The 18,928-nt window shown below is 44.7% G+C and overlaps 1 protein-coding gene across 6 annotated transcripts in view; it reads left to right on the top strand.

Moving 5' to 3' along the window:
* The first annotated feature begins 3,602 nt into the window (after nucleotides 1-3,602).
* PLEKHM3 (pleckstrin homology domain containing M3) overlaps nucleotides 3,603-18,928 on the top strand; it is an 89,380-nt gene continuing 74,054 nt past the window's right edge. For 2 of the 6 annotated variants that reach the window (XM_026087315.1, XM_026087360.1), the window contains exons 1-3: nucleotides 3,603-3,703; nucleotides 5,156-5,395; nucleotides 8,143-9,016. In XM_026087315.1, the coding sequence (XP_025943100.1) occupies nucleotides 8,413-9,016 (604 nt within the window). In that variant the 5' untranslated portion in view covers nucleotides 3,603-3,703; nucleotides 5,156-5,395; nucleotides 8,143-8,412. Of the gene's footprint in view, nucleotides 3,704-4,960; nucleotides 5,396-7,334; nucleotides 7,463-8,142; nucleotides 9,017-18,928 lie in introns of those variants that run through there. The other 4 variants (XM_026087325.1, XM_026087341.1, XM_026087352.1 and 1 more) reach the window with 4 other exon arrangements.

Below are 18,928 nucleotides of genomic sequence, written 5' to 3'. Positions count from 1 at the left end.
GAAGCACTGCACCGCTTTGTTTGGTGTGWCCTTGGGGATTTTATGCCTGAAGTGTGGGCTTGGCATGGTTGCATCCAGATGACCTGTAGGTGCAGGGCTGGGACTCAGGCTAGCCTCTGTTTCCCTAGGCCTAAATTACTCCCCCTGCTAAGTCAAGATCAGCCAACAGACAGTGTGGACAAAGAGGTAGTTTGATTTTAGTTTGATGTAACCCATGAGTAGTTGATGTACCCACGTGCTGATGTGTTTGGCTGGCCTGCAGCCTGGGCTGTGTGTCATAGTCAGCTTACTCTTCTCCTACCTTTCTGCTTTGCTTTTTTTTCATTTCCTTGCTGAAGGTCCTTGATACTTTCCACAGTCCCAGCCCAGGTACTGAGATTTCACAGTTAATCATCCACAGGAAGTGAAACAACTGCTCAATACTTGTGGTGCTCTCCAGCCAAGAGGGATGTGGCTCACATGGCTGCAAGGCGAAGGCATCAGTGTTAAAGATCTCGAGAGGGCTGTACAGCAGTCTGTCTTGGGAAAAGGAAAGCTTCTATGATCTGTTGTCCTCTGCTGCCCAGTCCTCCTCATCCTCTGTATCCACTTTGTTCAGGTGCAGCATGCTGTTGCGCACTCTTCAGCTTGGGGGTTGTTGCATTTTAATTATTATTTCCAGAGTGCAGTTACAATTAAAAGCTGTGTGTACTGTAAGCAATACTTATTATTCATTACTGTAYGGTCGTCACTGTATGAGGCATCTGTAGCTGTGATGTGTTAGTTTGCCATGTAGGGAGGATGCCTGGGGAGCCTSCTTGTTAAAAGGCATTGGGCCAGGTCAGTGGCTGGGGTAAATCTGTGCTTTCACTCCTGTATGCTTGCTAAGTGTCTGCTTTCCCTGATGGACTTCTTTTCCTCCCCAATTTCACCTCCTTGTTTGTTAATTTTGTCTGGTTTGGGCTTTTTTTTCTGTAGCGTGGAAGAGATCACTGCTGTCTCTTAGCTTCACTGAGGTTAGGCACCAARTTCATTGCAACTGTTCCTGCTCTTCACCTCTCCCTGGGTCTAGCACAGAGAACATAGGAGCTCTTCTTTACTGATAAATTTTGACAGTCCCTTTTCATCCTCAAATGCAGGGAGATGATAGCAAACAGGTGGGTTTTGTAGCACAGAAATGGCTACACTTGCACAGTTATTTTCTAGTGCTTGGCTCCACAGCYAAGCATTACTTACTGGAGAGCCTCTTTCTCCAGCTATTGTGAGCTTTTCCTGAATATTGTCAGTGGTTGGGTGCAGGAGTGTCAGTCAGAAAGTACTTATTTTGGCACATTTTTAAAGTAAGAACTTTTGGAAATTTTAAGCAGTTATGTTCTCAGTTGTGTAATAGGAGAGAGAGCTAGCAGTGTATGCATGGGATTCCTAATCACTAGGAATATAAGTATTTTGAACCAGGACTGTTTTTTGGTTACATATGGATGGCATACAGTATGGTGGGTCTGACTGGGAACCTTGCTTGCGGAGTCTTCAACCCACAGCAGCCATAGCACTATGCTTCCTGTACTGCTAAAAGAAAGAGGGCTTCTGGCCAGGAGGAAGACCTGGGTGTCATCATGCTTTGAAAGAGCTCAGGGTCAGAAAAAGGCTGAGAGTGTTTGTTGAGTAGGCCTTGCTATGGTCTAAGTAGATAAAACATCATCTACTGTCCAGCTACAGCAGGGAGACGCTGGAAAGATGGCACGGCACAATAGCTTGTGTTTTGCTGCCGCTTTCAGTTCTTTTTGCAAGCAATCTGTGCCAGGAACATATAAAAGTGCATAGACAGYGGTAAAGACTGGGTGTGTAACAGTCAGCCACCTGTGAATCCTCATGCCCTCTTCTGCTCATTCAGATGTGCCCCCTGACAAATGTAGCTCAACTTCTTAACTGGGAGGTAGCTTCTAAGTCTTCAGCTTGACAACTTTCTCAGGGATTCTGTATAGCAGAGCCGGGTTCTCAGGGACTGTCATTGACCTAAATGCATCTCATTCGGATTCTGGGCAACACTTGGCTGATGTGACCCACATAGCTAGCCAGAGATTTTTGTAGCAGCAAAACCTGTAGGGTGTGCTGAGGAAGGTCTGCACTGATTTTTCAAGGTGCAACTCAAAAGACATTCAGGTTGCAGGTGGAGGTTGCTCAGAGACTGACTGACAGAAAAGCCCATCAGATATTAGCTGCAGCAGCCCCAGTGGTTTGTGTTCAAGGAGGCCACACATCCATCRTTTCCTCAGATCACCTGTTACTTAGACAAGGCTTGTCACAGACCATAGGCTGGACTGTAGTGGTCCAGGCCTGCAGCATGCCAGAAATAAAGGCCTCTGTGGTGCTTGCCTTTGTTCTGTTACCAAATTGCAGCTTTGCTCTCTCATGGAGACAGGAGCCAGAGTTTGAAGCCCCTGGCCTCATTTTCTACTGTCCAAGAGTCAACAAGAGTCTGCCTGTCTCTTGGGGAGTGACATGGGTCTTCATTGCCTCTCAAGGAATTTGCTTGTGTGGTTTTGTTGGGGTGAGGGGGTGGGGGACCCTGTGGGCTGTGTTTCCTTGCCRTATGAAGTGCAGGACTGTGGAAAGTTTGTTTGCAGGAGCGGTTCAGCAGTAGGTTTTGTGTGGAACACCTCCACCCTCTGAGTTTCAGCAAACTCTGTCAGACTGCCTGGCATGAGTCACCCTCATGGCAGCTTTATCTTTTTTTTGCTTTAGAGGTAGGAGAACTAAAAACTTGGGTCTTTTTCTTCTTGTTGGATTGAAAACTGAGCTTCTGACCTGATCCTGGGGAGCTTGGGCAAAGTTTTACAGTGCTTAGTTTAATTTTGTTTGGTAAAAACAGTTTGGGTCTGCCCTGGAGAAGAGGAGCTATGTAAAGCTATCATAGTACAATATTTCACTTTTTAAAATCTCTAGTGGCTCAGAAATTCATTGGTAATGTAAGGTTTTGTCTGCAGCCACTGCTGTGCACTCCTTTGCCATTAAAATGAAGAATATGGGACAGAGAGGATGCCTCTCTCTGTTTTTCCTGTTAGGATAGGAGTTTCTGCCCACAGTTGCTATGAGTTTTGAGATGGGCAGAGCTGGATCCCACAGTAGTGATGGGGGATGTTCAAGTGTCCAGGGGCTCCAGGAGGCTGAGAATGAGACAGAGTAAGTTCTCCAGTGGCTGAGACACCACTGCTTTCTATTCACATACAGGTTCTTTTTAAAACTGCTCTTGTGGTCTTGAGATCAAATTCCCTGAAATGTCCAAACTTCCCCTGAGACTTTGAGCCTAAGAATTGTTAGGAATCAGTGAGACCTGGGGACTTTTAACAATATGACCCCACCTTTTGGTAACTTTTGCTGGCTGGCCGCTCCTTTCGTTTATGCATTTCCTCCTGAATACATTGCTTGTCAATGTCATTGGTTGTTCCTCTCTAACTCTCTCTCCAAATACAAGAAAAAACAGAAAACCCTTGTTTTCATTATTTTACACGTCTCTATCACCTGTTCTCTGAAGAAGCAAGTCTGTGGGCACCTAAACTGACAAGACTGCTTTCTTACCAAGTTGTCAGATGCCTCCTATCCCTCTTTCCCCCTCTGCTTCCCACAATGTTTTCGGATCCATGCAACACTAACTGCTTATGCTGTGGCTGATTTGGAGAGACCCTGGTGCTGGCATTGGCCTGCTGGCTTCTGCCTCCTGGAAAGGGTAAGGGACTGTGTCCTTACTGCCTCTCCCTCAGCAGGAATGTGAGTTTGGGCCTGTTTCCTCTCCAGTGTTCGGTAGTAGTGCAAAAACTRTGTTTTTACAGATGTTACTGCTCTGTCACATCTAATTGAAATTAGCCATCAGATTCAGAAGAAAGAGAGGGAGGGAGAATAACTGGTAGATAGGTAGGATGATGGCACAAACCCTGTTTCCTTAGGAAGCCAAACTGAAAGATGGTTCTTTTATATAAATTTTTTGTATGGATTGCTGAACTAATGCATCTCACAGATTCCTAAACACCTCCTGGTTCTAGCTTGCTTTCTTTTTTGAGCTAGAGTGAACAGTCTTGAACATAATGTATAAGCTCAAGGTACGCAGCTGGTGCCTATTACGGTGTTATATGTCATCTGCAAGATTTCTTTCTACCCTTGCCTGCTCCATGCTTTTTAATTATTGCAATGTTATGTTCAGGTATTTTCCCTGGCACATGGGAATCCAGAAAAGCACATCAGGAAGTTAAATGATTCCTTCCAGCGTACGTTCCTTTGTGTGTGTATGTCATCCCTGATTTTTCTTTGCTGTCAGATTGCTGTGTCACCTAAGTAAGTCCCTGTCGCTTCTCTAAGTGTTGCCTAATCTTAACTAAATTGAACTTCTGTCTCTCATGTGGCATGACCAGCAATCCTTGCTCTTTACCTCAGCCATGTAAGTAATGTGACTATTATAAACTCATGTCAGTAAAGACTTTACTCATGTTGTAAGTGCACATTAATTATCTGACTTCTGCATGTGCATGGGTGTGCTGTGCCTGTGCTAGATACACATATTGAAACATGTATTTTTCAGCTGCTGCAAGCTCTGTGTCAGACTGTTTTTGCTAAGTACAATGTGCCATGTTCCTTCACTTTTTTTCAGTAAGGTTAGTTCCCAGGGGCCTGGCTGAGCTATTAGGTTGTCTGCTTCCCATAACAAAGCCGTGCTTACAGTTGCCCCTAGCTTTGGCAAACTTTAATAGCTTAGACTGATGCTTCCCTCTTCTTYTCCTATTTACTACCTTAGACAGAATTTCTTTGGAAAATTTCATGTGTTTCAGAGAACCATAAAGCAATATACTTTATAGTTCATCCTATCATATTCTTTGTCTTTTTTTCCCCCCTCCTTCATGTGTAAGGAGTGATTACCACTGCTTTTCCTCCTAGATGASACTCTGGAGCTGTTTACTGGCATATCAAAGTTTGCTTTCATTTGGCACCAAATCAGTGCAGAAATGAATGATTTTTTTTTGTTGAATGCCACTGTCAGAAAATKCCAAATTGTGTTTATGGAGAATATGCGATTGCAGAATCCCAGCACAAGTGGGAACGTACTGCACAGTTGGCACAGCAATTTCTTTATGTAAGGAGGGGATGAGCCCCCACCGCTGAGGTCATCTTTCACACATTTGTTGAGCAGGGCAAACAGAGGAAGTTGGAGAAGGTAGCAGTGTTGCAATTTGTGAGCCATGTGATGCAGGGGCYTGTCATCTTCCCATGACCTTGTGATTCAGCATCTTACTGGACTTGAAATCATTTTGTACTTCTGGAAGACTACAATTGTCTACGTAACACTTGTTAGATCCAGTATCACAGGATCTAGGAAACCTGCAGGCACAAGAAGCATGGCCTCCAGCATTCAAAAATGAACCTGCTAAATGTAAGTGTGGATTTTCTCCCCTTCCCTTCTACCTTTTCTAATGATTTATAATAAAGAACGCRGCAACATTACATCTTCTACCACGGAAGTTCTTCCTCTGAAATGTTTCAGTGTGTCACAAGCCCTTCTGGAATGATTGCTGCTCCAGTGGCTTCAGTCTCTCGTGTGGGAGCAAGGCTGTGTTCTCTGCCAGCCCCTGTGAAGTGGCATTTTTGTATGGGCTAGCCTGTAGCTCTCGCTGTTTGGTGTATGATTAAGTCAGTGTTCTGTTTATTCAAGTGAATGCCTGTTGCAATTTTGCAACTTTTAAATATTATTCTTGCTTTAAGGACAGAATAAGTGGGTACGTTGCATCACGTCATGTCCTTTAACATGTCTTCATTCATTCTTTGCTGTGTGCGTGCGTCCTGCTCACCTGCGCGTTCTGGCAGAAGCTGTCTAAATGCAGGTCCCAGTGGAGCCCAGGAAAGGTCTCGTGTTGTGTTCCAGGTGCCGGGAACTGAAAGCACTTTGTTTACACTTGTTCCATGGCGAACCATTGTGTCAATGCTTTAAAAGATGAGATTTGAGGCAGAGCATGGCATGTTAGCACCAGCTGCTGCCCTTCCTCCAGAGATGCTGCATTTTAGTGTTGGAAATGGGAAAGGAGGCTAAATCCTGGCTGTGTCAGAGCTCCCAAGCTCTGAAGTACCAGGGGCAGAATGCTGTTTTGAGGATGCTGGCAGGAGCAAGCTTCGATGCTGTCATCGCTCAGTGCTGCATTAAGCTAACTATGTGGATATGCCCAGAACAACTTAATTTCCCACTGCCATCAATTGGCATGGTCGCACAGCTTTGCAAAGGGTCTGTTGCCTTACTGTCCTGATTTGAAACCACTCCTTATCTTTTTTTCGGTCTTTTTTTCACCCTCTGGTCGTGGATCTGGCTTTACCTTTACTCTCTTACTTAACATTTTTCTGTTGAAGCTGATCCGTTTCCTGGTTCACTATGAGACTAGTGAAGTGAATCCTTACAAACAGATAAGGACAGAGAAGGCTCAAAGTTTCCGTGGTTATGTATGTGACAATTTATTGCCTTTTCAAATAATTTACCTGGAAAATATTTTACAAAGATTGTGATCTGGACTGCTGATCCATTATGAGGGAGGGTGAGATGCTGCTTTGAACATAAGCACGTCATGGCTGGCCACAGCGGAGGTGGGGAGGGGGGAAGCCAGCAGCTGGTGGTGGAGGGGTGGTTCATGCTACAGGGTTCTGTGCCCCCTTCTTGGGGGTGGTGGTGGTGTCGGTCTCCTTTGGCTTGCGGTAGGGAAGAGTGCCTCTTCAAACAGCTTAGGTGATGCAAGTTCCTCATGAGCAAGGCAAATAGACTGTTCTGGATTAAAAAAAGAACCTTGTATGTAAATATTTTGTGTGTTTCATGCTGCTTAATTGATGTTTTTTCCTGCTAAGCATAAATCTATATGGGTCCTGGTAGCACTTTAGCAGTACTCACAAGCTAATGAGCTGCTAATTATCAGCCCTGCGCAGGCTAATTAGTTCCATTAAGAATGTATTAATCTAGGCGGAGCGCTGAGCTAATGCAGCTTTGCTGCTTTTAGGACTTGGGCTACTGTGGTCAAAACTGGGACATAGATCTCTATGATTTGGGGTTGTGCTGCGTGTATAGGCTGTAGGTGCCGTGATTTCTTCTAGCAGCAGTAAGACCTGTTCTCCAGCTAGCAAATGACCAGTCTCTAGGTCCCAAGAATTTGCACATATTTGACTGTTTTCTCCAATTTAAACATGTCTGTTCTGCACTTCCTGCTGCATGGCAGAGCTGTGGGTTGAGCTTCAGGGCAGAGAGATGAGAGAGCAGCAGGCCTGGTAAGACAGCAGGCTTGGTAAGACCCCCTTATTGCACCACAAGGAGTGCGAACCSCCTTCCTTCCTCCGCACAGGAGTGAGCTCAGATGGGTCAGTACAGCTCTGCAGTGGTTCCAGCCTGAAAGCCTTTCTTTGCCTCTCTGCTTTCCACAGTGGACTCGCTGCTTAGAAGTAAAGATCTGCAGTTTTCTGGCAGTTCTGGGTATGGTATATTTTGTTTTACTAGTAGGATGTGTCCCCCATCTGGGACTTTGCTTGTCACACCATTTCACATAGGTACCCAGCGATACCCTAGAGAGAAAGTCCATGTGAAGTGCTCTGCAGCAGCCCTTTAGCATTGATTCATTTGGCAAATATCACAGCCCCATTTATGCAGACAGGTAGGAAAGTAGCTGCTGCAAAATTCACGTCAGTCTCCTAAAYGTGGGAATGCAAACAATCCATGAGAAAAAAATACTCCTAAACTATTCAAGGCTGGTTGGCTTGTTTTGCTGACCCTTATTTTTCAATTTTTTCTTACAGCCTCTTGGGAACATGTATCAGGCATTCCCTAGGTGGCTGCATTTGCAATGTTGATCAATACCACCTTTCAGTGTAGCTCTCTAAAGCTTATTTTGGTTAATAAATGCTATCACTGTGGTTCCCCTTTATCTGGTGCCCCACCTTACTCTGTGCAGTCTCCAATTCAAGAAGTGATACTCCACAAATTTCACATACAATGAACAACACAGACCCCAAAGCGGGTTACTTTATACACTAATGTTGCGAAATGAAGGAGACAGTAAAATCAAGGGAACTAAGACCGTGGGAAGAGTTAGGTGATTAAACAGCCTTCTGTGGGAGAAGGCCCATATTAAAATGATGTTTTGCTCTGCTTTACAGGCACTCTCCATCTCTGTAAGTTTGTTCCACAGYGTATCTGCGTCACACTCGACTACAACCAACTGAATCAGTGGATGTTAAGTCTCACATCTGAAGACAAGGGTTGATTTGGTTCTACCATTAAAGATTTTGACTGGTGAATGTATTTGTCCCCCCACCTCTAAGTTAATGGAGTGGCAAGGGCAGATGTGAAGCAGCTCTTAGCCTGGATATTCATGCAGTATCTTCTTAGCGCATCACAACACATTGGTGCCACTGGCAGCACAGGATATGGAGGCTCTCGAAGTTGATGATATTAGCCCTGCCTTGGAAGTGACTGAAGACTTTTTCAATAATTTTGATACTAAGCTTGATAAGATCGTGCAGCCTTCCGAGGTGTATGGTGTACAGGAGGTCCCAGAGCTGGTTGGGCACGAGGTATTTGATCAGATAACAGAGAGCAGGAACCTGAGGAATGTCACCTCCTTAGCCAAAACTAGCCTTATCTGGGATCGCTGCAAAAATGGACTCTTGGAAACCAAAGCCCAGGCAGCATTCCCTGCCAAAGAACAGCTTGTGGTGCGGAGGGGAAGAGCTGCCGATAACCTTGCTTGGGTAGGTGAAGGGGAGACTTCAGCTTTTAACATCTTCAACATCTGTCAGCGGAGGAGAGACAGGCCTCGCTCTGTGAATGACATCCTAGTGCAGAACGAGGAAGCCTCCACTTTCAAGCCAGGACACAACAGGTCCCGCTCTGATATCAGCTGTGTGGACTGGGGAGTGCTGCTCACGGGCACCGCTCTGCAGCAGCCGCCTCCACCTGCCGAGGACAATAACTGTGCTCTGCTCTCTTACCTGGCATTGACTAAGGGGGAGGACATCCAAGGAAACACAGGTGCGTACTGATGCTTTATTGTTTCTAYGATGTGAGGGCTTTCCTGTTTGTCAATATTCATCTTGAAAGAGGAGCTGTTTGTTTAAAAGAAAAAACCCCAGCTGTGAGCTAGCTCCTCAGATGATGGAAATCAGCATGGCTCTGTTATCTCCAGTATAGCTTTTTCTGTTTGTGTGGCTAAGGATCTGTTTTTAAAACAATCCCGACTTCTGTTCCTTTCACAGTTTGAGAAACTACATTTGTTTTACTTTTTGCTCCTACTTCATTCAGYTTGACTCAGGTAAAAAGCATTTGTTTGTTTTGTATTTCTGATCATTTTCTTACCTGATTTTCCTAAACTAAAAAATCTTTGAATGGTAAAGCTATTTGAAGAATGGCAAATCCAAACAAAGGCAGTTTTTATTAAAAAAAAAAATAAATAAATAAAGAGCAGCTATTAAATAGAGGGTATAAAAAGCTTTACTGCAAGGCCTGAGATCTCTGCTCTATTTCTTTAAGAAATGCTGGCTATTCAGTTCATAAACAATTAGCAAAAACTCAAGCATGCCATTTGTGCTTGTCAATACTAATGCATCTCTGCCAGCTTTGTATGGGATACAGGAAGTCTTGTTATCAGATTGACGCAGGCATCTCCAGCGAGGCATGTGAAGCAATGTTTCAGCAAACGATACTTTTCCTTTTCCTTTCCCAAGCAGCCCACTAGAAGAGATTCTGCTCATGGCTTTGGAAAAGCTGAACTGTTGTGTCCCTCTCTATGATTTATTTTGTAGATGCCAGAAGTGAACTGTGCGCTTAAGGGAAAGAAAAACAGTTCGTGCCACAAAGATTTTATAATCTAAATAAAGGCATGGCTTAATAAAGGAATTTCAAAAAAACAAAGGGTTGGGGAAGCCTGTATGTGTGGTAGAATGACACCAGTTATAAATAACTAGGCTGTTCAGGGTTAAAACAAGCCTTTTAGGGCAGATTTTCCAAAAAAGTCAGCAGTTTGGGGGCATGAAAAGCAGGTGCCTAAATGTAGTGTTTTTAAATATATGTATATACACATGCACACAAATCTGACCTGTAGGTTACTGTATTATGTTGTGACATAGTTGCTGTATCCCCAAGCAAGCTGCTCGTGGTGTGCAAAGGCAATATACCTACTGTTATTTTTCTTCAGGGATACATTTTGCCTCCTGTAGGCTAGGTGTTCGGTTCTTCTGCTGTCCCTCCTGCGGAAGGCGCCTGCAGGCCTGGAGATAGAGCTGTTGGGTTCTGTCAGCTGTAATCCTGTCTGGGCATTTAAGGGGTTAAACTTAGGACGTGACACGTTTATGTGCCCACAGAAACTCTAGCAAAATCTAGTGTCATACAGGTCAATACATGTACCCTGATTGTGTTTGAAGCTTAATCTTTTTGACCCAGTTTCCCCACCCTGCCTTCAAAAAAAAAAGAAAGGGAGGGGGAGAAGGGGGGGAAGGAGGAAGAGGGGGTTAATTATACTATTTATGGTAAGAAATATCTGGAGCAAAGAACTAAGCTTCTGGTCTAAGCCATTCTGTATTTACAGACTTGTTCATGTACTTGGCCAGTGAGTGTCATTTCAGGCTGTCACTGGATCCCCAAACTCCAAGAAGCAAGCCACTAATGCAGCTGGCCCTGAGCAACAGTGTCCAAGGCTGCACAGGCCTCAGTTTGGTCACTCCAGGCCTCGAGGACAGGAAACTACAAGAGTACTGTGGGATGCACCCCAATGCAGTGCACCTCTGTCTGGGGTGACACACATTACACCCACCCTTATACACGCATGCAAGGCAATGTGATGTAACTGTTCATGAAAGGAAGCAAAATGAAAAATGGAAACAATGATTTTGTGACCCCCCCGGCAAACAAAGAAACCTGTTAGGAATTGCCATCCCAGGCTGCGATTGCTTCCGAAGTCATGGATGGCGTACTGAGGTCTCTCCCGCTTCTGCGTAAGAGTCTGGGCTCTCGGGAGCTGGGCTCTCTGCAGCGGAGACTCAGTGTGGTCAAGTTGTTCTGGGATCTCAGAGGTGAACTGAGCAAGAGAAAGAAATGGATTAGTAATAATTGCTGCAGAAGTTCTAGGAAACTCCTCTAGCCCAGCAGCAGTCAGTAGCTTTGAGGAGCTCAGCCCGTACTTATTCTACTGCTTTTCACAAAGGTGGTCGAGGCATTTGTCAGTGTTTGCATTGTGCCTTCCAAAAGCCTTTCTCCATGGGATCTTTGAAGGCGGTGGTACCATCTTTGAGAGAGGAGGACTTCTGTGCTCTGAAAATGGACTCTTTTAACTTGTTTGCTTGACCTGTTCTGTTCAGCTACTGTACAGGTTTTAAAAGGTAGCTGTGGTATTTCTTCCCTCTGAGTTAACAAGAGAGCCTGCCTTAGAGTTTGCTGCTACTGTGAACTGAGCTGAAAAGAAAAAAGCAAAACCAAGAAAGTGGGTGCTGCAGGTATGTGTATTTGGGACTGATCATTATTTTCCACTGGAGACCTTATATACATATTAAGCCTGGCTCAAAAATGTATTTTAAGCTTGGCTAACAGCTGCTGCAGTGGTTGAAGGGGTCATAGTAGCCTCAGCCTGTTGAGGGATTACTTTACAAGGCTTTAACAAAGATTAAACAAATGTCTGTGAGATACTGAGAACAACTTCAGCCCCTCCTTTTAGTCTTTGCTGTGGTACAGAACTTCCCTCCACAGCCTGCAGAGGTCTCTTAGTACTCTGAGGCTGGCCAAGTTATTGCATGGACTAGCTTTTCACAATTCCTTTTTCCTTATCTTCATAGTATATTTATTACTATGAGTTTATCTGTTCCTGCTGCTCACTTTTTCATAATACAAATAAAGTGAAACTGGATCCTTTCCATGCACTGTGAAAGAAAAAGATTTGAAAAGACGCTTTGCCTTTAGGGGCAGTATCTCCTTGGTCCTGCTGGTAAAACATCTAGTGTACTAGAAAAGTGCTGTTTGTGCTAGCAAGCAGTGTCAAGCCCTAAGTGGAGCTAGGAAAGAAGGAAGTTGTAAGCAAATTCAAGGAAGGCTTTTGTATTTCTGAGCATGTGGCCTGGCAAATAAAGGGAGAACACTGTTTCTGCTGTATCCAGTGAAAGCCTGTTTAGATCCTTAAAACACAATATGTGAGCAGTTATCTTTGATAGTCATGTGGATGTTTTCATTCAAACACAGCCACTCCCTGAGAGTGTGGGTGCGATAGTACTTTTCCCGGGTAGCTCTTTCTTTGACTGCTGTGCCTGTGAGCCCCGGGGAACTGCAGAGCTTTCCTTGCGCTGGGCGCCTGCATGCTGAAAAACTGCCCCTACTGCAGAGAGTTAACAGCGTCGTGCCCCTCTCCAGCGAGCAGTTATGCACATACTCAACCAGTCCCATTGATTTGGGCAGTATACTCTGTCAGGAAGCTGGGCACGTAGAATAATTTGCAGCACTGTGGCATGGCAAAATAGGCATGTCAAAGAAAGGTGACTTCCCTAAAACTGCCCAACAAGGCCAAATCCTTTTTTTCCCTTCTCTTCAGATCTTTTTACCTGGCCAGGAGTCTAGCCATTGTTTGGGACACTTTAAAGGTATGATCTTGTCTTTGGAGACTGCAGGGGATGTTTCCAGAGAGGTTTGGACCCCTCTTTGTATACCTCTTGGGTATATGACATACTTTTCTAGTGTGTTTTTGTGGTGAGAGGCATAGCTAAGCCTGTACCCGTGAGCAATGCACCACTGATTCATAGATTGGGGAGCGGGGATCCTTGAGGTCTGAGGAATCATTTTACAGTGCTGCTTCCTCCTGTCCCAGGGATCACACAGACTTCAAGGATCTAATTTATCCACTGCAGCAAATACTAGCCATATATGGCATAAAGAAGCCTAGATTCCACTTTACCCAGATGCTGTTAGTGTTGTGTTCAGCAGAAAAGAGAAGGGTGAGTCTGAGGGGATCCTGACTAAGTGTATGAGTCGATGAGGAAAATTCAAAGGGTTTTCTTTGACTGAATTTATTGCTTGTAAAAGGAGCATGTGTGAGAGCTGTGGTGTTACGATCATTCACAGAAACAGATGCAGCACGCAAATTGCTAGGCCTGCAGATTTCGACAAGCTGTTCCAGCACAACCTGTGATCTGGGGTGACCAAGGGAAGGATAGTACATTTGTGGTTTTGCAAAAGCATCCCTATAGCACTGTCTTTTGTGTCTGTGGTATGCGTAAGCCAGACAGTCAGGGCAGACTGATATGCTATTAATTGCCATTTTGTCACCAAAATCGTTCTTGTCTGAGGCCTTTTGGTAACAGTTTGATTGGCAGAACATTATAGCTGTGTGAAACTGCACAGAAGATAAGGGTGCTGGTCATCCAAGGGACAGATGTGCAGAAACACTTCTGCACCTTCCTGTCTTSAGAGCAGGAAGCCTTGTACCGCTTAGTAATAATCCTAGAGGTGTCAAGCCAGTTAGAGAGCCAATGTCCCCATGGCCAATTTATTTTTGGCACTAAAAGGTAGTCAGGAAAGAGGTGGCTATGCCAGGGAAAATAGGGGCCTTTTAAGATTTGTGGGGGCAAAGTTGTTATTTAAGATCCAATGTCCATTGCATGTCCTCCACTGAGCTGGGGTCCTTGCATGCCAGGTGCTGTCTGTGCATCTTGCAAGAGATGGTCCCTTCTCCAAGGAGATTATAGCTTAAATAAGCCATGCAGTAGAGAATGGGTGGGTGAGCAGAGACAGAGAGAGGTGAGGTGCTTTGCTTAGGATCCCAGAGGAGCAGAGCTAGGAGTAGAGACTGGATCGCCTGACTTCAGCTCATCTGCTGGATGGATCTGCCCCTCTTAATCCCTCTGTGAACTCGGGCAGTGCTGCACCTAGTCCCTGCAGGCTGCTCCTGGGTGTTGCTTCAGCTGGGGCTCCCTCGGAGCTGGAAGGGTCCCAGGGGCTGGCAGAGAGCAGGAGCAGGAGAGGGTGGTAGGGCTGGATGGCTGTGTTGGCGTGGGGTGATGTGACCTGATCCGCTCCCTGGCTCGGGAGGCTGTGGGAGGGCGCAGAGCGGTGGAGACGGGAGTGCAGTGGGAGTGATGGGAGGGGCTCCTGTAGAGTAGATAATAAGTTCGCAGTGCAGGGGGATTACAGTAAACACCACTGATGAGTTTGGTTGTGAGGCCGTACTGGTCAGGAGGGCTCTTCTTAATGGAGAATTTGCTCTGGAGTTATGGCACTCCATAAACCTAATGATCAGAGTTTTCATCTCCTGGGGCAGTGCTGATTGCTTCCAGTGATGTTGTGATGACTTTCATAACTGAATTTTCAGGTTAGTTCCTATTACACTGTGTAAGACTTTTCCCTTAGTGATGTCAGCTAACTCTCCTAATGTGAACTGACCCTGTTTTCGTAGCTTTGTCAGTCACTTTATTCCCTTTCTTCCTTCCCTTTGAAGTTGAATGAGTTTATACAAAAATCAGCAAATGCATCTTCATTTGATATTCCCACTTCTTTTGCAAGTGCTGCTGTTCTGTGCATCTCCTAGCTGGTGATACATAACCATCTTTTTCAGCGTGCTATACCTTCCCTCTGTTCCAGAGCTGAGGATCTGAGTCCTGCTCTGTGTTGGTCTTGCACCTTTCTATCACTTCGACAGAGTCAAGCCTCCTTCTCCACTACCCCCTGGCACAGGCGCTGCGTTAGGAGGCACAGGATACTGGTCTGCTCGGCAAGTGGGTGACTTGCTGCAGAGGAGCAAAAAAGACTGGATGGAGTGGCTGGGCAATAGGGAGTCCATCCTGTGGGCTTCCAGTGGGGTTGCTTCTGGTTCAGAGGAATGTGCAAAGCTACACTTGAAAGGAATGAAATAAAAATAATTTGTTCACGTTCTTTATCCATCCTGTTTGGGTGGTTCATTCAGTTAGGTGCTTGTTTTTGATGTTTTCTTTGTGCTGTCTCCCAAAACTCTGTTGAATAGAAGATTTCTGGAAACGGGTATACTCTAAAGGTTTGGCTCAGGATTTCCAACCTTTGGATATTAACTAATATGCAAGGACAGCCAACTGAATTACAACTGCTTTTAAAAGCACATTCAAGTCTAACCTCCTTTCTTTACATTTTTATTCTTCCCATTTGCAGAAGGGGCACATGAGAGCATAAATCCAGTGCTTCTAGGAGAGAAGTGCAGTTATTCTATAGATATTTGCATTTATCATGACTAACTAATATAATGGAGTGGAAAAAAAAAAAAAAAAGCTAAGCCAACATTGCCAGCAATGGACAAATCTAAGATTAAGAGGTTGCCAAGTTTGACATTTCAAATCAGGTTTTGCCTTTCCTGAGCTTAAGGAACATGAAAAAAGAGTGAACACCCTTGAGCTGGAGGGAGATTTCTTTTTTAGTTGATATAAATTAATGCAAACTTCTTTCTAGTTAAAAGGTTTTGTTACTGTAATAGTCCCTTGAAAAGAGGTGGCATAGGGAGAATAAGCCAGACTTGGCTACAGGAGAGCCAACTGCTGGGAATTTGTTGCTAAATATCAATTCCATTGCTTTGGGAACCAAGTGAAATCTGATATACCTGCCTGAAAAAGATACATCTGCAGAGCCAGATGGGAAGACAGGTGGGAAGAAAAGACTGTTTTTAAGTAGGAGGGAAACAGGTATCATGGATGTCAGTGATACCAGCTGAGGAACAGTTTGTCCCTGATCCAGCAAAACCCAACAATGTCTGTTAAGTTCTGTGGAGACAGGCTTCTGGAGATAGGGGAAAAGGGCTGTCAACAAAAGCCCTGTGACATATGCTAATTTCTTATTAGGCATCAGAAAATCCAGTGAGGAGGGCTGCCTCAAGAGGCAAATCCCTCCAAAAGTGGGCATCTCTGGTTCTGCGCTTTGCCAAGTTACTTGCTCTTACCAGAAATGCTTCAATGGTACCAAGCAAGTTTTCCTGCCTTTCCAACAGGGACATAAGTACAGTCAGCTGTTCAGCAAAATAAATCTTCTGGACATGCTGAAAAAGCATTTAGGTTCCCTCTCTTGTAGTGCTGGTTAGCACCCTGACTGCCCCCTGAACACGGAGAGCGGTCGGTGTGCGCGGTGCAGGGTGCTGGGGCAGGGATGAGGCGGGAGCTCCTGGGGAAGAGGGCAGAAGCGAAGGGAGGACATCACCCTGTCCTCAGCTGCTGCATCTCCCTTTGTTTCCCTCTGCCTCCTTCCCCCCCCTCCCTTGAAATTATAACTCCAAATGGCTCAGACGTGGGCCATTTACTGTGATTATTTCGCTTTTTTACTCTTCTTCAATTTACTCTCCCTGTCTCTGCAGGGAGGAAGAGATGCTGTTTCTCTTTGGAAGGTGGATGGAGGGAAGGTAGCATTTACTATCTGAGTGGAAAGGTATTATCTGGCACACTGCACATCAAGGAGATAAGGAAGCAGAGGACTGTAAGGGGTGTGTGTGTGTGTATGGATTCAACCCATCTCTGCCAGCATCTACTGCCCTGACCTAAACAATATGAGACATTTGAATTTTAATCAAGTTGGCTGCTGGTTTTGTCCTAGATAGAGCGAGAACTGGTGGAGCCAATTCACAAGAGCTTGAGGGAAGGAGTGGGGCGAAGGGGGGAGAGGGGGTGCCTCTGTGAAAGGCAGAGAGGGATAGCTTTTCTCTAACTCAACAAAAGGCAAGCAAACCTGTGTGCAGACGAAGGAGGGGTGGCTGGGGGAAGGTTACGAGTTTGTCTTATTATGGAGAAACTTGAACTGTCATCTATACTTGATGGAAACGAGAGAGATTACATTTGGAGCTGCAGAAGCACTGCCTCCCTGATTGGATTAATAGAAAAGGAAGATGACTCTAGAATGGCTGTCCATTATCTGCACTACAAAGGGATTAGTGTGGGTTTCAGAGAAATTAATGGCTTTTGAGTTAGCACAGAAATACTAATGAATGTCAGGGCCAGAGATGTATGGTGGACAAAATTGGTTCTCTTTTAGTGTGTGTGTGTGTGTGCGCCTCTGTGTGTCTGTGTGTATCTATCCATTTGAGGTATGAAAGTGTGCTTTTTTTCTGCCATTTTAAGTTTTAGAGTGGGCTTTCAGTTTTCACATTTAGCCAAAATACTCTTGAGTAGCTTATTTGTCTGCAAGGTATAGTTATATCGACTTCTTTTGAACCTTTTCAGACCTAGTACCAAAGTAGTGATTTTTTAATTATTATGCTTTTAATCATCTGTGCAGGAAATCTTTGTAGATAAAGTGCAGAGTATTTTGAACATGGTATTAAATACAATCTCCATTCCGGGTATGTGTGGGCTAAGTGGGGAAGCTGAAGATGGGCTGGTTAAGTAAAACCTAAAGGTGTCCTTTTTGTGAATGTGGAGGGGAAGCAGTATCCTTCCCCCATTTTTAACTGCCTGCCCCATGTTTGCATGTTCACATTAAGTATTTCAAACCAATTAATTCTTGTGTATGTTAATTAAGTTTGACTGAAATTTGACTGCTTAATCCTTATGAATCCTTAAAGTTGATCTTCACTGAAGAGCTAGCCAGGACTTTCACACTGTTGCTGCCCTTAGTTGTCCTCCTGCCCATATACAAAACTCTCTCAGTCATCTACAGTGGTGCTTTCCACCCAGGACAGAGACATCTCCTTAGACTGTATGTTACAGCCCAGACTCTGCTTTCTCACAAGTTGGTGTCAGAAGCTCTTCAGACTAAAAACTGTCACTAAGTCCCTCAAATACTCACAGTCCTCCGGTACCCTTCCCTGATTGTCCCTGTGCCCCTGGAAGGATGGACAGGCTTGCTGATAAGCCTGTGGTGGGGAGAGTGGTTCAGCCAGCAATCCTAGCCGCACTCGCTGGGAAGCACGGTATGTGTTGGGACACAGTAACTTCTATACAGGCTCATCTTTGGCTGTTCRTTCCCCAGCACCCAGATGCTTCTGTTCTCTTAACTCTTCATGAAAAACGTCCTGGGGTACTCAAAAGTGATCATGTCTAAAATTTGTTAGCACGTGTGCTGTTAACTTATAAGTGGTAACTGGTTTAACTGCGATTCTGAAAATCTATTCTGCCTCCAGCTGTCTACCCCATCTCTCCTTCAAAAGTTGTCAGCCTGAGGGCAGAAACCACTAGTGAAGCAGCTCCAGAATTGCTGTAGTGTGTTAAGGTCAATTGATGATGATTTTGGTTTGGCCTAATTGTGCCAGGCAGTGGATGAAGAGCTGTTCCCAAGTGGTTACCTTGTTCCTGCTTTGGGAACAGAAACCTCTGAGGGTGATGGGCAACTGGAAGCAGACACCTTATTATCTTTTTCTGTTAATTCTGCCACTGTTTGTAAGTCAAAACCTATCACAGGTTCCCTTACAGGGAAGGTGAAGTAGAAGTCAAATGGGAGCAAGAATTTGTTTCTCAGTGCTGGATTACTTTGGGATGCCAAGTATTAAATTTGTCATTAGAGCATAACAATGAATTCCGCTGAAGTTGTATATTGCATAAAGCCACATGCCCAGCCTCAGGTGAAAATATAGTGTTCACATGTGCTAACGGTGACTGAAGCGCTGCAAATCRGATTGGAACAAGTTTTGCACTGAAACCTTTTTTTAAAATTCAGAAATTCTTTTGATAACTCAGTTTAAATTCTTACTATTTTGATGCCCAGAGCAACTTGTGTATGGGCTGATTTTCTCAAAACAAAGAAAATTCCCCTTGACTTCACCTTGGGCCGCGTTTGTAAGGGCCTGATCCAAAGCATCTGAAGTACTGAGGCATTTAGACATGTGCATCTGAGTCTGGGCAGCCTCTTTTTTTTATTTTTGGTCATCTCTGCTCATCCGAAGCATGATTCTCATAAATCAACAAAACTCCTTTCTAGTAAATGGAGCTAGGCAGAATGTTCTGGTCTYGGGTCATGCTGAAATGCAATGAT

This window comes from Apteryx rowi, unplaced genomic scaffold (genome assembly GCF_003343035.1).
Source record: "Apteryx rowi isolate R43461 unplaced genomic scaffold, aptRow1 scaffold_12, whole genome shotgun sequence".
Taxonomy (NCBI): domain Eukaryota; kingdom Metazoa; phylum Chordata; class Aves; order Apterygiformes; family Apterygidae; genus Apteryx; species Apteryx rowi.
The sequence above is the reverse complement of the archived record's forward strand: the minus strand, read 5'-3'. Positions and strand labels throughout refer to the sequence as shown.